At 36.0% G+C, this 19209-nt stretch overlaps 1 protein-coding gene across 1 annotated transcript in view; it reads left to right on the top strand.

Moving 5' to 3' along the window:
- The window catches only part of RYR2 (ryanodine receptor 2), a gene marked incomplete at both ends in the record, with an annotated part of 341640 nt that overhangs the window by 91680 nt on the left and 230751 nt on the right, over positions 1-19209 (top strand). The window contains one exon of the mRNA XM_079550429.1: positions 8474-8578. Coding sequence (XP_079406555.1) covers positions 8474-8578 — 105 coding nt within the window. The remainder of the gene's footprint in view (positions 1-8473; positions 8579-19209) is intronic.

Below are 19209 nucleotides of genomic sequence, written 5' to 3'. Positions count from 1 at the left end.
TTTATCATCACTTGGTAAATTTGGATGTTAAATCTACAGTCTCTCTCACACTACATAAAACTCATGAACATTCTCGTCTTTAAGAAATACAGTGTAAATTTCATATCAGTTTCCTGTGCTTACTTGTTCACGTAGTCTTTTCTTGACATTTGGTGAAGCAGTATTCTACTCATTCTTCAGGAGCCTGGGGAAAAGAAGCAAGAAAAAGAAAACCCAAGCAGCTCATTCTTGCTTTAATTTTTAAATGCTGATTGTTCCTAGGATGAGATCATTTAAAGCGTTAGGAGAAGCAAGTACTGAGGAAGCCGTAAAACTGCAGTCAACTTTGCTTTAAGGATTTGGTAAATAGGAGTAAATAAAAATGTTTTCCTCCCTAATGTCTTTGGCCATGCAATGTTACTGTTGCATTATTTAAGAGAGAGCATAGAAAATATTACAGGAGACATATGGTAATTAGAGGATCCAGCGGAGTTTTTACACCAGTTAAAACATTTCTCTCACGTCCTTAAGAATAATTTCTATTTATAATGGGTTGTGGCCCATTATTTGCTTTTAATTTTCTTGATATATTTTTCAGGCTGTTTGGAACATAAGCTATCCAACAAAAAAAGTAAATCAAAGCTGTATGGTTTTTGTAATTTAAGAAACAAGTCATGAGTTGTAACTTCAGCAGTCTAATTTGCAACTTGCTTTAGTATTTAATTGTCACTTATTAAAAAAAAAAACAAAACAATAATATTGAAATGTTTACAGAAATGTGAGGGTGTGCGTGGTGGATGTTTTTATTTAATGTAGAGATGTATGGAATTCAAGCTGTGACATAAAGTGAATAAGATCTGAAGATTCCATTAAATCAGTTTCCTTTTCCGATTATGTATTTCTGCTAAATTTTCAAGCCTCTCATTTTTTGAGGATCAACATATAAAAAGCAGATATTAAGCTGGGCAATCTCAGTGGAGATACTGCTATGAAAATAGAAATGTGATGTAAGAAGGTCAGATATGTGGTGTGCAATCCTGTTATTGACTTAGCGAGTGTTCTGCAAGCTGTTGAAGATCTATCAGTTTGCTAAGATGTATTTTCAGAATCCTAGTATTTTCAGTACTTTTCCTTTGAAAAAGAAGTTCAACTGTGTGATGGCTTTATTTGTTTCCAAGTAGTGTTAAAGACTTCCTACTCTTAATAATCTTGATAATTTCTTAATAAATATTTATAGGGTAAGTGCTGAAGGCTGGAAGCAGATTACTTGTCCACCAAATCATTCTAATTTTACAAAAAACTGTAAGCCCTTGAAAGGTTAATAAAGTGATACAAAGAGAATATTTAGACTTCTTTTGATGGGAGTTCTCATTTGCTGAATGATTCTTGTTTGAGGAGAGACACAGCCAATAATTGTCCAATATGAGCATGACCACAGCATCTCAAAGCTTGCTGCATTGCCTTGGCTAGATGACATTATGACACATTCCACTACTTTTCAAATATTTTCTCTGATAGTCTTTAGAAGCATGTATTTTAGTTGTGTAAGTGGAATAGTTGCAAAGCAGATTTTAATCAGGCTGATATTTGGTTAAGAATCTGAAAACCTGAGATAACTGACAGCTTCCCAATTCTTTATTGTTTAAGCTAAGAACACATGAAAGTACAAATGCTTATTTCTAGCCCTTTAGACAAATGTGTGAAGTGTCAAGTTGGCTATGCAGCTATATTCAATGCTTGAAATTATGTTACTGTTACTTTGTACTCAGCATTTTTAAGCTGTTGGGAAAATGAGTGCAACAAAAGAGTAGCAAGCCATCTGTTTTTTGGGTGCTGACTTGCAAGATCCTTGTCTTTTTGACATGTAAATTTTGACTTTCCTATGAAAACTAAGGACAAATATTTGTCCTTTTACAACAGTGAATGCCATAACTTGCTATCAAGAGAGTAATTGCACCATTCAATTCAGGGTGTTAGTTTCAATACTCTGTATTGAAAGGGGGAAACTGAACAAGTTGAAAGGAATGAGAGGTTGAAGTTGTATGTGTTGTGTCTTTATGCTTGAAATTCAAATACTATGCTAATAAAATACTAGTTGTTTTTCATAGCTCTCTTAATAACAGCAGAAGTTGGGATAAACAAATACAGGCGTAATTTTAGTTTCTTAAGCAAAAGAAGTTACTCTGCGTTTACTCTGTTTAGTATTTAAAAAAAATTGCTAGATGGTAAAAAATAATTACATGTTTAAACTGTATGTATAAATGCTGAAGGTCAGAGTTTGGGCTACTTTTCCTGAGTTTTACGTAATTTTCTATGATAATTTCTGAAAGTTTGCTATTTGTTTAAAAGTCTGTGTGTATAAATGGTGGGCCCACAGTTGAAAGCAAATCACTTTTAAACCTCCAATTTGTTTTTTCTTTTGGGAATCAACACTTATGCAATACCTGGTGGACAGGCCTAATGGTGTGGGAATTCACGTGCAGTGTATAGTTGCATGTTCCCATTCTATCTAATATTGCTTGTAATTAATGAGCTTAAAATGTGCTTTCTCTCTGTCTTTTTTTTGGTTGGCTTTTTGAAATACCCTATATGAGTTAAAAGGAGTTCTATGTTTCCCTGTGCTTCAGCACAAGGATTTTATAAAGTGGGGTTGTGTGGGTCTATTTCTTTGCTGCCTTTGCTTGCTCGTTGGGGAGCTGGGTGAGCTGTAAGGGACTGAAGCAAATGCTTTGCTTGATTAAATGGGACAGCTTTTTGTGTCTCAGTGGAAGACAATCTTGTAAATATAGTGAGTTCTCGGTAATACCTAATCAGTGCTTTTCAGACTTTACTCCTTTGTCCTCTCTTAACTCCCAGCCAATTACAAAGAATACTTGAAGCTTCCAAAGAGCTTACTTGTACTCTTTTCTTGGCATGTTTACAGAGATGTCATCCATAAAAACGTTGCCTTTCTGATAGAACTGGCTTTTTAAACACCATTAAAATAAATATACAATTTGAATGTCACTGGCCTGATTTCAAGAGCCTGATAAATTTTTCTTTTAACAATCTTGTAAACTTTAATTCTGTCCCACATCTAAATGTCTTTTAATGGTAGCATCGATTTAGGAATTTGAAATTTTCTTGGTACTTCTGTGTATTGATCAGTTCTAGTTGCGCAGTTCAATATTTGTACCTTGTGATAAAACAATTATCAAGGGAAATGTGAATAAAAATCACTAGCAGCCATCATTCAAATGGCATTAGGTTGCACAGCATGAATTGCTTAGGATAGTTCAGGAGACGTTCAATCATCAAGGTGTGTGCTGAAAAACACAGCAGGGACAAGTTGTTTCTGTGTGTATGAGGAAAAGTGCCAAAACTCTGTGATAATTCTCACACGATGATCAAAATAGTTAAAAAGAAAAATATAGAGTATAGGCTCTATAAAATGTTAATTTTTAATCCTTGTAATTATTTATAAACCAACTAATTATTTGAAAATTCTTCCTAAGAACACAAATACAGAAGCCTTTATTTGTGACTACTTATGCAGTGTGTTCTTCCTGTGCAAGAAGTGCCTGTTAAATTCACTGAAAATTCAGTTGAACTTCTTGCCTGCTTACTGGTTATGGTATCACACGTTGCTGCAGCTATTTTTAGTTTGTTTGTCTTTAACTAGAGTAATTTAGAGAAACATGAACTCTATTTCAGATACTGGTGTTAAAGGAAAACTAAAAGTTTGTAGAAAAAAATTGCAATGGAAAAGCATGTGAGCATCTTTGGGAACAGTGTTACTTGTTGATTACGTATTGTATCTCAGTTGAAGACAACCTTTTAAAGTTGCCATTACAGATTGGTTAATTTGAGAGAAAAGATGTAGACTGCGTTTGATGGGACACTTAAAGAGCATGCAGCGTGGTGCAGGTAAATAATTCCTGCCATGAACTTACTTGATTTTTTTTTTTTTTTTAATTTATATGAAGTCTCATTAGATTAAATTGCATCTGTAAGACTGAATTGAATAAATATGTCATTGCAAAATGATTTTCTTCTCATCCATCTCATGAAATACTAATGTTTTTATTGAAGGGTGATGATGACTATTGAGGTCACAGAGGAGAAATAAGAGTAACTGTGAGCTTAGAAAAACAACTTGGAAATTTTCAAATAACTAGGTAAAAGAATAAAGCTGAAAGTAAAGCTGCTTATTTCTAGGGATGGAATTATGTTTGCTGATAATATATAATACTCTTCAGTCCTGTACTAATCTTTATGTGGCAGAAATTCTGTTTACATTTGCAGGATCATGTGGACCATATTATATGAGCAAGTCATATGTTATTGTGGATTGTTAGCACTGTGTGGCAGTCAGCGTAATGACATTGAAACTGTGTTTTAAAACAGCCTCTTAGTTTTGTGGTCATCATACTATGTTATGTTTGTAAATAATAATTCACTGAAAACTGAAAAGGTGCATAATTGAATGCATCCAGTACCCATGATTCATATGTGGGTTGGACTACAGTTACAAATATTTTAAAATAGCATTTCAAAAGCTTTGCTCATAACACCTTTTTAATAAAGGATATGATTATCTAGTTTGCAAATCTGCCTTCCATGGCGTAAAATACAATTTACTCTGCAAATATTAGTACAGAAAATGAGCGTACACAGGAAGAATAAAGAATTCCAAAATTCTCTAAATAATCTAGTAATTACTTCATTAACATGGAAGCTTTAATAATTTAATGTGAGGATTATTTTACTTTTTTTTTAGTTTTGCAGACTGTAAGGTGCTGCTACAGACAATGATGGAGTGTCAATAGAAACAGTTAATAGTTATTATTTTTACTTCTAGCAGTTCTGAATCTTCTTTTGAAGTGCTAGGTTCAGATCCTCATTTATGTTAAGTAACATTTTTTTATCAAGCTGTTTCCTTGATAAAGAAGATAGAAGAAGAGAATAAGATGACAAAGAATGCAGATGATTATCAATATGCTTATTTATATCTGTCGATTTTTTTTCCATTTGGTCATCCTTTTCAGTATGAATTATCTTCTACTTGAAATTAATGATTAGTATCATTACACTGCTGAAAATTTCCAGCTGGTTACAGGTTGCTTTGGTATTCATTAAAAGCATACATCAGTGCTTGGTTGTTCAATACACAGCACGATGTTTTAAAACTTTTGATAATTTAATGATGTATTTATAGTCTATCAGAGCAATTACAAAGCTAAGTACTTATTTACTTAATTAATCATTAATCTTGTCTGTGCATCTGACTTGTTCTGAGAAAAGTCTGTTATTGCAAACTTGTTGCTATAGCTTCCTATTGCAGCCCTCATACTATGTGGTCACTTTCAGGACTGGAAACTAAATCCACATGATTTTTCTTGAAGGTATTTCCTCTATCAGAAATGTTAGACAGCCATATGCACCAGAGCATGCCTTTATATTAAATGTTCCATTGCCTGTGAGGTAACGTGAAAAACAAGGTAAACAATCTGAAGACTGCCAAAGACTATAGATTTATTATTTTTTTTTAATTTAAATTAAAAAAATAACTGGAAGAGGCTTTTCAGTACAGATACCTTCAATCTCTGGTGATGTATCAGCTGGAAAACTCACCTCCTATATCCATAGCTTTAAAAGCATCACCGTTAACATGGGCTGGATTGAGATGGGCAGATTTGTAACTCTCTGAACTAAATACATTGTCAGTCCCACATGTGTGGCGTTTCTGTCCTAGCTATGCCTGTGCTACAGTTATTGTACACAGAATGCAGCCATGCCTTGGATCTTCCATAAAGCAGTTGTGGGTGAGGAACTGCCAGACAGGAGAAGTGTGATTCAAATGCTCACTGCAGTGTGTCAGTAGATGCATCAGCCCTCGGATCTCAGAAGAAATATGTCCACATCACTCCCTGAGGTGCCACGCTGTGTCTGGGCATGCATACAGTGAGCTGAGGCACTGTTCCTTGCCTGGGGAAAAAAGAACTGCCTCTAACATTTCGCTGTACTCTAAGAGGAAGGTGCCTCTTTCACTTCATTAAAGCAAAATGATTTCATACACTTTTCCTTTATTGCTCTCTGGCTGTTCAAAGTGTGCATTACCTGCTAGGAGACTAGCTGTGAAATGTTCTCTGGGACTTCATTTCTCAGATTTAATGGTAAGGGGAGAAAATGCTTGCGGCTTTGTTGAATGTGAAGGAGAATGGAATTGATGAAGGGGGGAGTGGCCTGGTTGTGATGGTTTGATCGCTGAGCGATGTGGTGGAGGATTTTTGCGTCTTCTAGCGGATATAAAATGTAGGGAAAGTTAGTAGTTAATGTTTTGATCGTTTATGGAATTGTATGTGAGATACATATTATGCTAGGAAAAAATCTTACTGTAAATGATAGCAATAACAGTTAGGAGCATTGCTACAGTGAATTTAATATAAATGAAAACCAAGCGCATATAGAAAATACAGCCTTGGCTCATTTCTGAGAAGTGTGTTTTTAATCAATCTTGCTTGTCAATCAGTTCTCACCAAAGAGAATTTGAGGTGAGCTGGGGCATTAGACTGTAAATTTCTGGGAGACTTTCTGTAATGGGGAATTGTACTCATGTTTATTGAGCAGAAATAGCACCTTGCAACCTGCAATCTTTGAATGCTCTCTTTCCCTTTTTGTAAAACATTGGGATTAAGATAGTTCTTACGAATCTAGTGAGTTGCCTGTTGGCTTACTGCTAGTATTAAGAGGACTGTATTATGTATATAGTATTATGTATATGGTATTATGATATCTGAGTAACCACTAGGAAAAAAAAAAAAAAAAGGTAACAAGAGCACTTAAAAGTAAACTGGGACTTGATCCAGGCTTCTTCAAACTGCACAATTTGAATAAATGTGCATGCTTACAACTTCATCAGTACAAAGCATCCAGTACCTGAAATTCTGTGATTCTGTGTAAAATGAAACTAAAAAAAATGCCAATGTTCAGTAAAAAAATATTCCTATACTAAAATATGCAGCTAACATGGAATGAAAAGACAAAGCACATTGAAAGAATTTCTGGAAGCAAGAAAATGTGGGTAGGAGTTGCATTTTTGTCTATTAACACATGAAAAGATAAGATCCTCACAGTCTCATTTTTTCCTTTGTTATCTTGTAACTTAGACATTCCTATTACAGGCCTGTTAGAATTTTAATAGCAATTTCTCTGATCGTCTGGATGATTAGCTTTTGAGAAGCTTTTTTTTTCCAATCACATCAAATTTTTATTTTTACAAGACTCTTGTTTTAGCCCAGGTGCAATAGAATATGGAGAAGCATACAGTCCTGAAAGGCTGTGAAGGTAGTGGCTTAGCCTTGACATTCACTGACTTATGCTTTTGCTGCAGAAAATTCATTTTGACCTGGAAACCATGACAAGGATGAAATTATGTACTACTAGTAGCCTTAGGACTCAGTATTGTCTCCTTCACAATCCAATCCCTTTAGTGGCTGAGAAAAAATATGAGACCAAGAAAGGAAAGATAAATGAGGAAAATAATTAAGAAATTTCCGATGAATAATAATTAGCATTGTGAGGAAGATTTCTTCCAAGTTCAGCAAACATCTGAATTGAATCTGAATTGAAAGGGGTTGCGGATGTGCACAGTGATGTTTATTTACTAGTGGTTGAATTTTCAATATTGTCATTGTTATTTTGTCCTTAATTTCTGCTGTTGTCTATGTTGTAATTTGCATTCAATACTGTCTGCCTTCTAAAAGCTTTCTAAAGATAGAAAGCTGGCTCTTATCTTTACTTCCATTATACAATAACAGTGCCTTGCTGGTGCAATCATGGAAAAAGTTGTGTTGAAATGAATCTTGGAGAGGTCCTGCCCCCTGATTAAAGCAGGTAACCTTATAAGCTGAGGAATATAAATGATTACTTATTTGAGCTCTGAAATTAGTTGCTTTTGGAACTTTCACAGATAAGTTTTGAATGCCACTGAGGGTTGAAATTTCATTACTTTTGGTGGCCTTTGATAGTGTTTTCTACTCTCAGGATGAATTTTTTTCTTCACCTAATATCTAATTGTAATTTTCTTTGGTAAAACTTTACTCTGCTCCTTTTCCTTTCATGAGCATCTCCAAGAAGAGTCTGGCTCCATTTTCCCTATAAACACCCATAGACTAATCTGCAAGATTCCCCTTTCCTCTCCTTTTATTCAAGCTTCCTCAACCTTTCTTCTTAGTATGGGTGCTCCATCCGTGACTGTCATGGTGGAACTCAGTGCAGCTTCCTGGTGTCTCGTATCAGGAGGACCCAAACAGGATCCAGCACCTTGGAGAGGAAGAATCGCTTCTACTCGCTTGCTGGCAAGTCTTAGCTGTTGCAGCCCAGTATGTGATGATGGCCTCAGACATGTAGCAGATCTCTTGGGTTTGCTGAAATTAAGAGAAATTAGGAGTTTTTGAAACTGGCGTTCAGCAGACCTATCACTAATATGATATTACATTTTTGCTCCATCTAGAATGTGCCACCCGACTTGTCCATATGCACCTTTGTGCTTGAGCAGTCTCTGTCAGTACGAGCCCTGCAGGAAATGCTGGCTAACACAGAGGAGAAGGCAGAAGGGGTAAGTCTATTAAATCTTCGCTGTATTTTTCATCTTGTAAAATGCAACTTCTTTTTTGTGGCTGACACAAGTTTCTAGTGTAATGTATTGCTTACATTTAAACTTCTTCCTTTGCTACAGAAATAGTCTGATTTTGTGAAGTTCTGAACATTTGCAGCTTGTGCTGGAGCTTGCCAGGATTGTAAATACCTAACCTTTTCAACATGTTTCAGATCAGTCTAAAGTTACAGGAATGTTTTTATTCAGTATCCTACTTTATGAGAAATATGAAGATGGATCCCTTGTTTAGAACAGTTAACATTTTTGATGAGTTCTAGCTGTAGCAAGTTAGACTGTCAGATGGTTTTAAAATGACTTTTGGTATATGCTCAGGTTTACAGCTAAAATGTAGTGTTAGTGAGTCTCAGTGGAAACTGACATGTTTTTGCACTCTGCGGAAAGAATAATGATAATTCTTTTTGACTAACAAATAGCTGTTTACAAATAAATCATATTAGTATTACTTTTTGTTCTCTCTTGTATAATTCATCTGATTTACTATGATGTAGTTTAGTGTTCCTCATACATGCTGTAGTAGTAGTATGAATGCTATGCTCTAATCCAGATCCTTCAAACAGAAGCGGGAAAGAGTGACATGGGAGTTTTGGCTGTAGGCACAAGAGTTAATCTCTTTCACACAAGAAAGCTGACAGGAGAGAAGCTTGCCCCTGGTTGCTAGAAATGCCTTGAGAAACAAACTTTAAACTAATATACAATAGTTAGTCCCATAAAATGCTACGCACTAAGACTGGAAAAAGTTATTTGGAAAAGGAAATCTATGAACATTATTTCATGGATGATCCAAAATGTGTACTGTCCTTGGGAATTTGTTCTCCAAAAAAAGATTGACTTCATCAACGGAAGAATGAGAAGCACATTTAAAGAAGAGGTGGTCCCAGAGTATGCAGATCTGTCTTTCTTTATGCAGTTGGAAATGGCAGTTGTACTGAAAAGTAGTGATATGTGATTACTGGTCTTCTGAGACACACACAGGAAAGATTAAGCAAAGTCTCTGCATGTGTTTGGTTATTACCTTTTTACAGAGTGGTTTACTGTACTCTCAACACCTATTAAATCCCAATACTAGCAGAAGGTACAGAGCTGCAACTATACCAACTCAGATAACTGATGTTCACTGAATAATGAATAGGTTTCTACAGCAGATTTTGCCTAGCTTCTGAACAAATACATTAGCAATCTGCCTGTGTGTCCTTGCATACTGATGTATTGGTATTAGAGGAGAATAACCTCATAAAGCATGGCCTGTATACTGTCAAGGTCAAATAATTGTCAGTGCAGTTATTTATCTTTCTAGTAAGTGTCTGGAAGCCGGAAATAATGGTAATACTGGAATTACTGAATGTAAGTTTTCTGATAAATTAACAGAACTGACATTTGATGTGTGCTTTCTATCAAAAATATATAAATATGAATTGATATTTTTCACAGGGTAGATACTTATGTAGGCAGATTCATACCTGATTTAGCATCTGATGACTGATGTGGTTACTTTAAGTTTTGTGAGAAGTAATTTGTGCATATATCTGAAGCGCTGTATCTTTTTGGTGCAGTGTCGATTCTTATTTAGACCAACACTATTTTCTATCACTTAGGAGAAGAAAATATAGCAGCTCCTTGAAGAATTGTTACTGTAATCTGAATTCACTATGAGTTCAGTTTTCTAGTGAAGAGAATTATGCAAAGGGAGGTATTTTCAGTCCTCTGTTACTTTTCTTTACAATAGAAATCAGTCAGGCTGATGTGTTTGAAAATTATCTGTCTGCCTTTTTGGGGAGGGGGTAGTGTTTCTATGTTTATTACACATTATATGTGCTCCGTCCTAGAAGGTGCTACAATCTAGGTATTATTATTTTTTGTTATTTTGACTTAGCTTTTGAGGACAACTTTTCATTACTAGGAAAGTAGGTGAAATGTGAAAATGGAAATCCATAGGTTTTATAAAGCATTAAAGACTGGAAAATCTCCAGGCCATTTATTCTCAGCATGACTGTTAGATTTTAGTTAGTCCTCTTATGAGCCCAATTATTTTTTTTTTCTTTGAAGCAAAATGGGTAGGAGAGGCTGGAGAGGGAAGAAATTTCTTCTTTGGGAAGAAATCTAGGGGCTGTGGCTGGTAGCAAGTTCAACGTGAGCCAGCAGTATGCCCTGGCAGCCAAAAGTGCCAAATGTACCCCCCCTCCAGTGAACCATACCTACCCTGCCACTGAATGAGGGAAGGAGTTGTTCTGCTCTGCTTTGCTCTGTGTGGCATCGCTTCCCACACTGAGTGCAGATTTGGGTGTCACAACATGAGGACATAAAACTGATAGAGAGAGTCTAAAATTCCAACCCACTTGCCATGGGTAGGGCTGCCACCCACCAGCTCAGGGTGCCCAAGGCTCCATCCAACCTGCTCTTAAATGCCTCCAGGGATGAGGCATCCACAGCTTCTTTGGATAAAATGTTCTAGTGCTTAACCACCCTCTGAGTAAAGACTTTATTCTTAACATCTACCTTAAATTTTCCCCCCTTTTGGTTTAAAACCATCCACCCTTGTCCTATCACCATCTGTCTGTGTAAAAATATTCTCCTGTTCCTGCTTATAAGCTCCCTTCAAGTACTGGAAGGGCACAATGAAGCTAAACATTCCCAGCTTCATAAGAGTTGCTCCAGCCTTACAGCGCTGTGGCCATTTTTCAGATAGAAATACCAAATTTTGCAAAATTCTCCTTCAAGCTACAAGTTTGTATTGTGACCAGTGCAGAACTTCAGAAGAAAAAGGTATCTGGACATATTTGACATGGGATAAGAGCAGGTGTTTTCTTAGCCTCGGTTGCTTCAAGAAATGTTTTATACTTGCTTGTCTAAAACTTTTTCAAATCATCCTCAAGCAAAGGTATTACATGACTGATAATCATTTAAAAAATTTAGAGAGGTGCGCAATTTAAAATGAAGGAAATGTAAGGTAGGTAGCCTTCATAAACGCTAATTGTAGTAATTCTTGATGAATTATTTTTCAAGTGTATTTTATTTTATAAACATCACTAGAAATGTTTTTCTTGAAGGGTAAATGAGGATTCAAAACACTGCTACTGTCTGTACTTGCCTAAGTGACTAGCTTGAACTTTCATTCTATTCAGTGTGTTTATTATTTGAAACAGATCAAGGAAGTTTTGGAAATTATCTGAGTAAATACAGGAAATTAGATTAGCTGGGTATTTAAAAGATATTTTTCTTTAAGTGAACAATCACAAATTCTTGCATATTTTATTTTGTCTAGAACAGAAGCATGCCTTTTTTTGAAACCACTTAAAAACTTAAAAGCTTTTTATTTGTAAAGCTATACTCGCTTTGGTGTTTTCTGAAATATATCCAACAGTTTTATGATATAAACAATACGCTATTCATTTGCCATGAATATACATCTTTTACATTCCTGCATGATAGTTCTTGTAATTTAGGGCAGTGAAATGTGAAGTATCTGGGTTGTATGCTAAATGCCAACAGCTAGTGAATACACTTTATGTATCTGACATATATAAATACACATGGTATGTGATTTAAGAGGTGTTATATTACACATTTTCACTGAAATGATAGGGAAGTCATGGTATATTTGGTCACTTACAGAAGCTCTAAGTCTTTCTGTCAGCTCTCTTTTCACTATGATCTACCAAAAGACCAACAGGTGCCAAGTCATCTTAATTTTCTTGTATTATCCAGACAAAGCAATAGCAGGAGCACAAAGAGCAGGAGAAACCCATCTGGATGAGAGCTTCATGAACTCCTACTTACTGCTCTGTGCTGTGTCCTGCCAGTGTGAAGCATGCATATATAGAAGAGCATGAGAATGCTATGGTTTTTTCTTGTTTGTTTGGTTTTTTTTTTTTTTTTTTTTTTTTTTTTATATCTTTTTTCTTTCTTTTCAATTTTAGCAGCAAAATTCATCTGCTAATGGGCAAGCTTCATACTAAATGAGCTGCTTACTAGTTCACAGATATTTTGGAATGTTGTACTTCTGTGTGGGAATGGTGTTTTAATGACTCTGCCAGGAGAGATGTCCCAAATTTGCTTACCTTATATTGAGCCAGATTTTTTTTCTCTCTGGTGTTTCTATGCCCAACTACATCAAACAACAGCTTTTTGTAGATTGCTAGGAAGAGCATACTGCTGAAATAGGGATCTCTTTGCATGTCATTCATAGCAAGAATGTGAATGTATAAGTAATTTCTCTTTTGTGAGTGACACCATACACTATGTACAAGGGCTAGAGTGCAAGTAATGTCTCCTATTGTGTTATGGTGGCCTGTGATGTCAGAGGCAGATGTTCATGGTATGGCAGTAGAGGTTGAAACTTCCTACCAGTATTTCGTTATGTTTTGCTGCCACGTGACAGATGGCAGCAGAGAGGTAGTCTGACAAAATTACATCTGACATTCAAGTGTGAAGCAAAGGTGTGGAAATTCCCCCATGCAAAAAAAAAATGGCACCCACTGACATTCACTAATACTTGCTGAACATTTGTGAAGACCAAAGAGCGGATGTGAGCTCACTGAGATGGTGGGTGGGGCATTTCAGCAGTGATGACAGCAGATTTTGTAAGGCTCTTGTTCATTACTGGTGAAAATACATTGCTGGTGGTGGTGACTATGTTGAGAAACAGTGTTTTGGAACTGAGAATTAGCCCTCTCAACTAATGTTATTGTATTTGTATCTGTTGTAGTATCCATAGTAATAAATAGGAGGCATTACTGTTGCAGTGACCCCTGTGTTAGAGTAAGCCAGGATTCTGTATAGATTTGTAGCATGTTTATATTGAGATGATTTTAAGCAGGAAATTCCCCTGTATTTGTTTTTGACCTTTGTTACATACAAGAAGTTGACTATCATTTCTGATACCCATTCATTTTCTTTAATGGCAGTTTTGTTCATATTTATTCAAAATAAAAGGTAGTGTTAAATCATCTCTTACTTTCCTACGGATTTATCTTAGTTGCCATTCTGACTTCTGAATTCTTCTATATGTTTTTGGTTCATTTCTTTTTGCATGTTTACCCTTAGTATTTGCATAGCAGCTGTACTTAGTAGCTTTATGCTGTTGAGATTTCCTATGCTTTGCAGCTCTGTACCAGACATTACCTGCTTGGTAATGAAGAGGTAAAGCACTGTCGGTGCTGGTGCTAATTCCTGAGGAATATTCCTACATGATTTGGGGAAGAGTATTAGAAAAGTGAATATATCTTATTTCACTTTTTCTGCCTGAGTGAAGAATTCTAAGTGCTTTTAATGAGTGTTACATGATGACTTTGTACCAGACGAATGTGCTGCAGTTTGACATTTTGCTCTTTGCCTGATAGATTTCACTGCGGTGATTTTCATGGAGATTGTAGTACAGAAATGTAAGCGGACTTTTGTTTGCGGCTTTTGATTGGTCCAGAAAACTTCCTGATGATGATTACCAGCCCTGAAGTCAGAAGGGTGATGTACAGAGCAATCTTATTAGAACATATGAACAGTGTTGCAATGGGTTTGAACAGTGTTGCAATGGGTTTGATGAACAGGAAGAAAATTGCAGCCAATTCAGTTCTGCCATGGAGGTAGAGTGGGAAAGCTATATGGTTAGTCACTTGGGCAGTGGTATGAAGATGACCCAGCCTTTCCCAGGAACTGCAGTTTTAGACAGCTTCAAGGTAGCTGAGGCACAGAAACTGAAGCAAGAACTGCTTTAGGTTCCAAGTGTGCCTAAGAAAGAAATTGAGAATATCTGTACTAAAAGCACCTAGGTGAAATCAAATGGTGTGCATGCATCTGCCAGTTTGATGTAGTGAGCTGCCACGAAGACTGCTGAGAAATATTGGCAGAGAGATTAGTAGGGGTAGCTCAAGGTGTGCAGTGAGTCTCTCAGTGTGGGTAAGAAAATAAGTGCATTTTCTGCTTCTCTGGTTTTTACCAGTCAGTTCCCTTAGGTATTATACCCTTGCCATCTGTAATCTCTAGCTAGTTAACATAAATGATTGCAGCATACTGATGCCATTCAGTAAAGATTCCCTTTGAAGTCCGTGAGTAGGTGGGTTTCTTTTTTTTTTTCATTTGTTTTGTTTTTAATACAAATTTTAAGCACAGAGAAATTGTAAATAGAGAGGTTAATTTTTTCTTATAGAACCACGCGAGTTGTTGCAGCAGTATTCTACTGAATTGCATTTTGAGAGAATAAAAGATAAGCTCTCTCAATTCCTCCTATTTTGTTGCTGTTTCAGAGTACTGAAGATTATTTTGCTACACAATCCTATGTACAGCTGAAGTTAGTTTATTAAAGCTACTGAATAATTCTCTCAATAAGTCAACACAGTAGGTCAGTCTAGCTATGAAGTTACTGCCCAGCATGTGAATTCTAATTGATCATTTTATTATTCCTGGTTTTGTGTGTTTGTACCTCAGGACTAACTTGTCCAGGTGCAGAGGTCTCAGACATTTGCATTCACTTGATGGAAGTTGTACACAGAATGTGAAATAGTGTTAGGATCAAGTCCCAGACATCTTAAACTCGACTCTCAGATTTGTGTATATTTTCATTTTAATAAATCTGTACTTTGGAGTCTTCAGTGTATTGATATATTTCATATCACATATATGACAGCATATTTTGTAAGGCTCTTGTTCATTACTGGTGAAAATACATTGCTGGTGGTGGTGACTATGTTGAGAAACAGTGTTTTGGAACTGAGAATTAGCCCTCTCAACTAATGTTATTGTATTTGTATCTGTTGTAGTATCCATAGTAATAAATAGGAGGCATTATTATCGATATTGATATATTGTAGAAATTGAATGAATATTTGTGAGATTAGTATAATAGTAATGTACTAATGTATAGTAATTACTAATAGTAGTATCGTGTTACATGGGCTGGGAGTGTGGAAAATGTTAATGGTGTCTGCAGCGCTGTGTGACAAGAAAGTAGTCTGCTATCAGGCAACTCCATAGGACTTCAGAGCAACTGCATCTGGAAGATTACACAAGGGATTAATTTCTTCTCTTGAAATGTGTTCAGTGTGCTGATCCTCCAGGAGATATCATACCAATACCTTCTGTGGTGATTAGTAGATTTTCTTAATGTAGCTTTGTTTCTAACTCTCTCTGCAGAGTTCTACACCTCAGGGTACTTTTAGTGATAATGATACTATACATGCATCATTGGCTTACATATTCAATTTTGAATGCGTATAGTCCTCTCCAAAGGGGGTGGTATTTGAATGTCAGCTGCATGTGAACCATCTGAAAGAATGGTGGAGCTAAGTCTGTGAGTCTGAATAGTACTGGACAGATAGAATTTTCATGTTGGAAAGGACCTTTTAAAGGTCATTTAGTCCAACTCCCATGTAATGAATAGGGACAGCTACAGCTAGCATAGGTTGCCCAGAGCCCTGTCCAGCCTGACCTTGAATGTCTCCAAGAATAGGATATCCATCACCTCTCTGGGCAACCTGTTCCTGCACCTTGCCACCCTTATTGTATAAAACTTCTTCCTTATATCCAGTCTGAATCTCTAATCTTTTAATCTGAAGTGATTTCCTCTTGTTGTTTTCTGACAGGGTGAAGAGTCTGTCCCCTTCTTTCTTATAATCCTCTTTATAATCCTAAATACAGAATAGGAAGCGTCAAATTTTTGGAAGAAGCAGGGATCATGTCCATATCACTTGTGTGTATTATCAGGTTTGGTGATAAACCTGTGTGGTTTCCTGGACAGTTACCACTGTACAGTTCTAGATAGGCTCTGTAGTAATGAGGATACACGTGTTGATGTCTGCAGCTCCCAATGACAAAAAGAAGTTTGTATCCATGGTGTCTATGTCACTAGATGAATCTTTAACGTATCAGCTAAAGTGTCAGGTCCAGTGAAAGAGAATGTTAATTCACACCTAAACATTTTTTTTTATGAAAAAATGACATGATGCCCAGCCATTCCTTAATGACTAGGTAGTGTTGTTTTGCTGAAAAAATTTGTTTTCAGTTTTTGGCAGGTAGCAGTGCTGGTGAGCCATCAAATAGTTTTTTTTCAGTAGCAATGTTAAAGCTACTCTTACTGTTAAAGCTACCAAAAGGCTCCCAAGCAGGTGTGCCAATGCCCTTTCTGAGCTCTGTCTACTTATTTGTCAATCAGTTTTCAAAGTGAAATTTAAATCTCTGCTTTTAGAAAGAGCTATCAATATGATAAGTGAGAAGGGGCATTATATCCCTTCATTCATTGTTTTTGTAAAGCATTTGATCTTCAGTCATAGTTTCTTTATTTATTATTTTTTTAAATTTTATTTTGAACCAGTTTCTGAGCTTTTAAGGGTTGTCCTCTCTTTTCCAAGCTCTTTCCCTTTTTCCATTTTTTGTTGATTGGATAATACACTGGCCTTTGGTCCGTCATATAATTGTCTCTCCATGAATAAATATAGATAACTTTTTTTTTTTTTTTTTTTCCTCTTCTATGTGATGGTAGTGCAAGTGCTCTTTTTACTATTCTTTATGGAAACAGATTATGAACTAGACAGAACGGAGAAACTTAAAAAGAGCAGTGGGTGTGGTTTTAGGCTTCTAGCAGTATGCTTGACTTCAGTTGGGGTTGAATGTTACCATCTCCTTCCAATCTACTTAAGTTAGGTTTTGAAGCCCTATGCAATTGTACTTGTACTTCTTGTATTTAATACTTTCTCCGTATGATACTTGTGGTGCTATGGAATATGTCTACAATTATGGCAGTACTTGCAGCTCCCTGTCCTGAAGCAGTCTTTTGTAGCTGCTAGTCCGTAGATAAACATACAGAGATCTCTTAGTGCTCTTGGAAGAAAATCGTTCCTAAAAATACTGCAGTGAGTCACAAAAGGTAAGTGTACATACAGGGCAGAAAGAGAGAAATGTGGTTTAAAAAAAAAAAAAAAGAGAAATGTGTTTAAATTCATGTAACTTGGTGTATGTGTTGATCATTTAGGAAAAAAGTTTTCAGTCAACTTGGTATTTGTATTTCTAGTAAAATTTCATTTTTATTTGTTAGCTTAAAAGCAGTTTACTGTGAATAGCTCTGCTTCAGAACTACTTAAGCATTTGTCCAAACTGTAACTGTGTCAGCAGCTGATGCATACTTTTGTTGGGAAGAATTTCAGATGAGGTGAATATTATAGCCCTACATTCTTTATATAAAGTCTTGATATTGCAGTCTTTTGTACTGTTTGAACATAGAGAAACAAGAAATATAGGAAACACACTTGGAAACACACTTCCTTCAGTAAGGGCACCGAGAGATGAAGGCCTGCCTATTTAATCCATTCTCAGTCATAAGTATGCTGGCATGGACTGAGAGGAGAAAGAGTGCATATGGTAGATTACTAAAATATATCTTTTGAAATCCCAGTGATTACTACTACTATTTTTTCCCCTAGTGAAATCCTAATCACTTCATAGGTGATTTAAGGATTTTTTTGGCTTAATGTAAAACAGTAGGCAAAATAATACCTCAATATAGGTATCTCTTTGGGATATTGAATAGCTAAAGTGAGGGATTAATGGAATAAACTGACCTGGCACTCTTCATGGTAAAAAGCTGATAATTTCTCCAGTCTTACAGTGCAGCACAAAAATTGACCTTCTGTGCGAAAACATTTAGGGATTCATTTTTGACATTTGTTCTTTTCTTCCCGCTTCCTCCTCTTAGATCCTTTTGCTCAGAAAGTCTTTCAGCACAGACAACTTTGCAAACATCCTGAGGATTTGGAGGCTACAAATACACCCACTGTTTTGAGTAGCTGGGGAAGCACTTACTAAATTTTTTTTTCATAATTATTTGCAGTGTATTTAAACCAGTGCTGTATAGGTTTAAGTGCTTCTTGTGACAAGAACTTTCAGCCCAGCTACTTTTTAGTTCGAGCAGACTTTTTTCCTCTTCTATCAGTTTGATTTTGGTCTATTGACTCAGTCCAGACTGTGAGCAAGATTGGGCTAATCATAGAATCAGAATAGTCTGGGTTGGAAGGGAATTTAAAGATCATCCAGTTCCAAACAACTGCCATGGGAAAGATTGCTCAGGACTCCATCTTACCTGGCCTTGACCACCTCCAGATTCAGAGAAAAATAAGCATTTTCTACTAAAAGGAGACTGGGAAAGTGGTGATTTAAGGGAGTAATACGGAGTCATGATGTTCACTCATCTCTAAATGAATACTTAAGCAAATTACTAGCTAAAAGTTTAATTTGTTTTGCAGCTTGATGTTAGCAACTTCTGTTGCCTCTATGCATACTTAATCAGGTTCTTAGTATAAGAAGTGTTGCATATTTAATTATTTGTTCTTTCCAATATAAATTTGATCCATGGATTTCAATGTATGATAATGAAAGACAATTTTCAGTTTCTTCTTCATTGGAATATTTTTTCTTATTTAAAGTTATTTTTATTTTGTTCTAAATTTCTTTTGATAAACATCATTTCCTGCATTTATGCTGTAATTTTTGATTTGCTGAGTGCTTTACATGTCTGCCGGATTGATAGTGTTCTTTTTTTTTTTTCCTCATTATTGCTGACAGAAACCTGAACTTTAGAGCAGGCTAAATGA

This window comes from Tetrao urogallus (assembly GCF_951394365.1).
Source record: "Tetrao urogallus genome assembly, chromosome: 2".
In the NCBI taxonomy this organism is placed as follows: domain Eukaryota; kingdom Metazoa; phylum Chordata; class Aves; order Galliformes; family Phasianidae; genus Tetrao; species Tetrao urogallus.
Note: the sequence above shows the minus strand (reverse complement) of the source record. Positions and strands in the feature narration are given on the sequence as shown.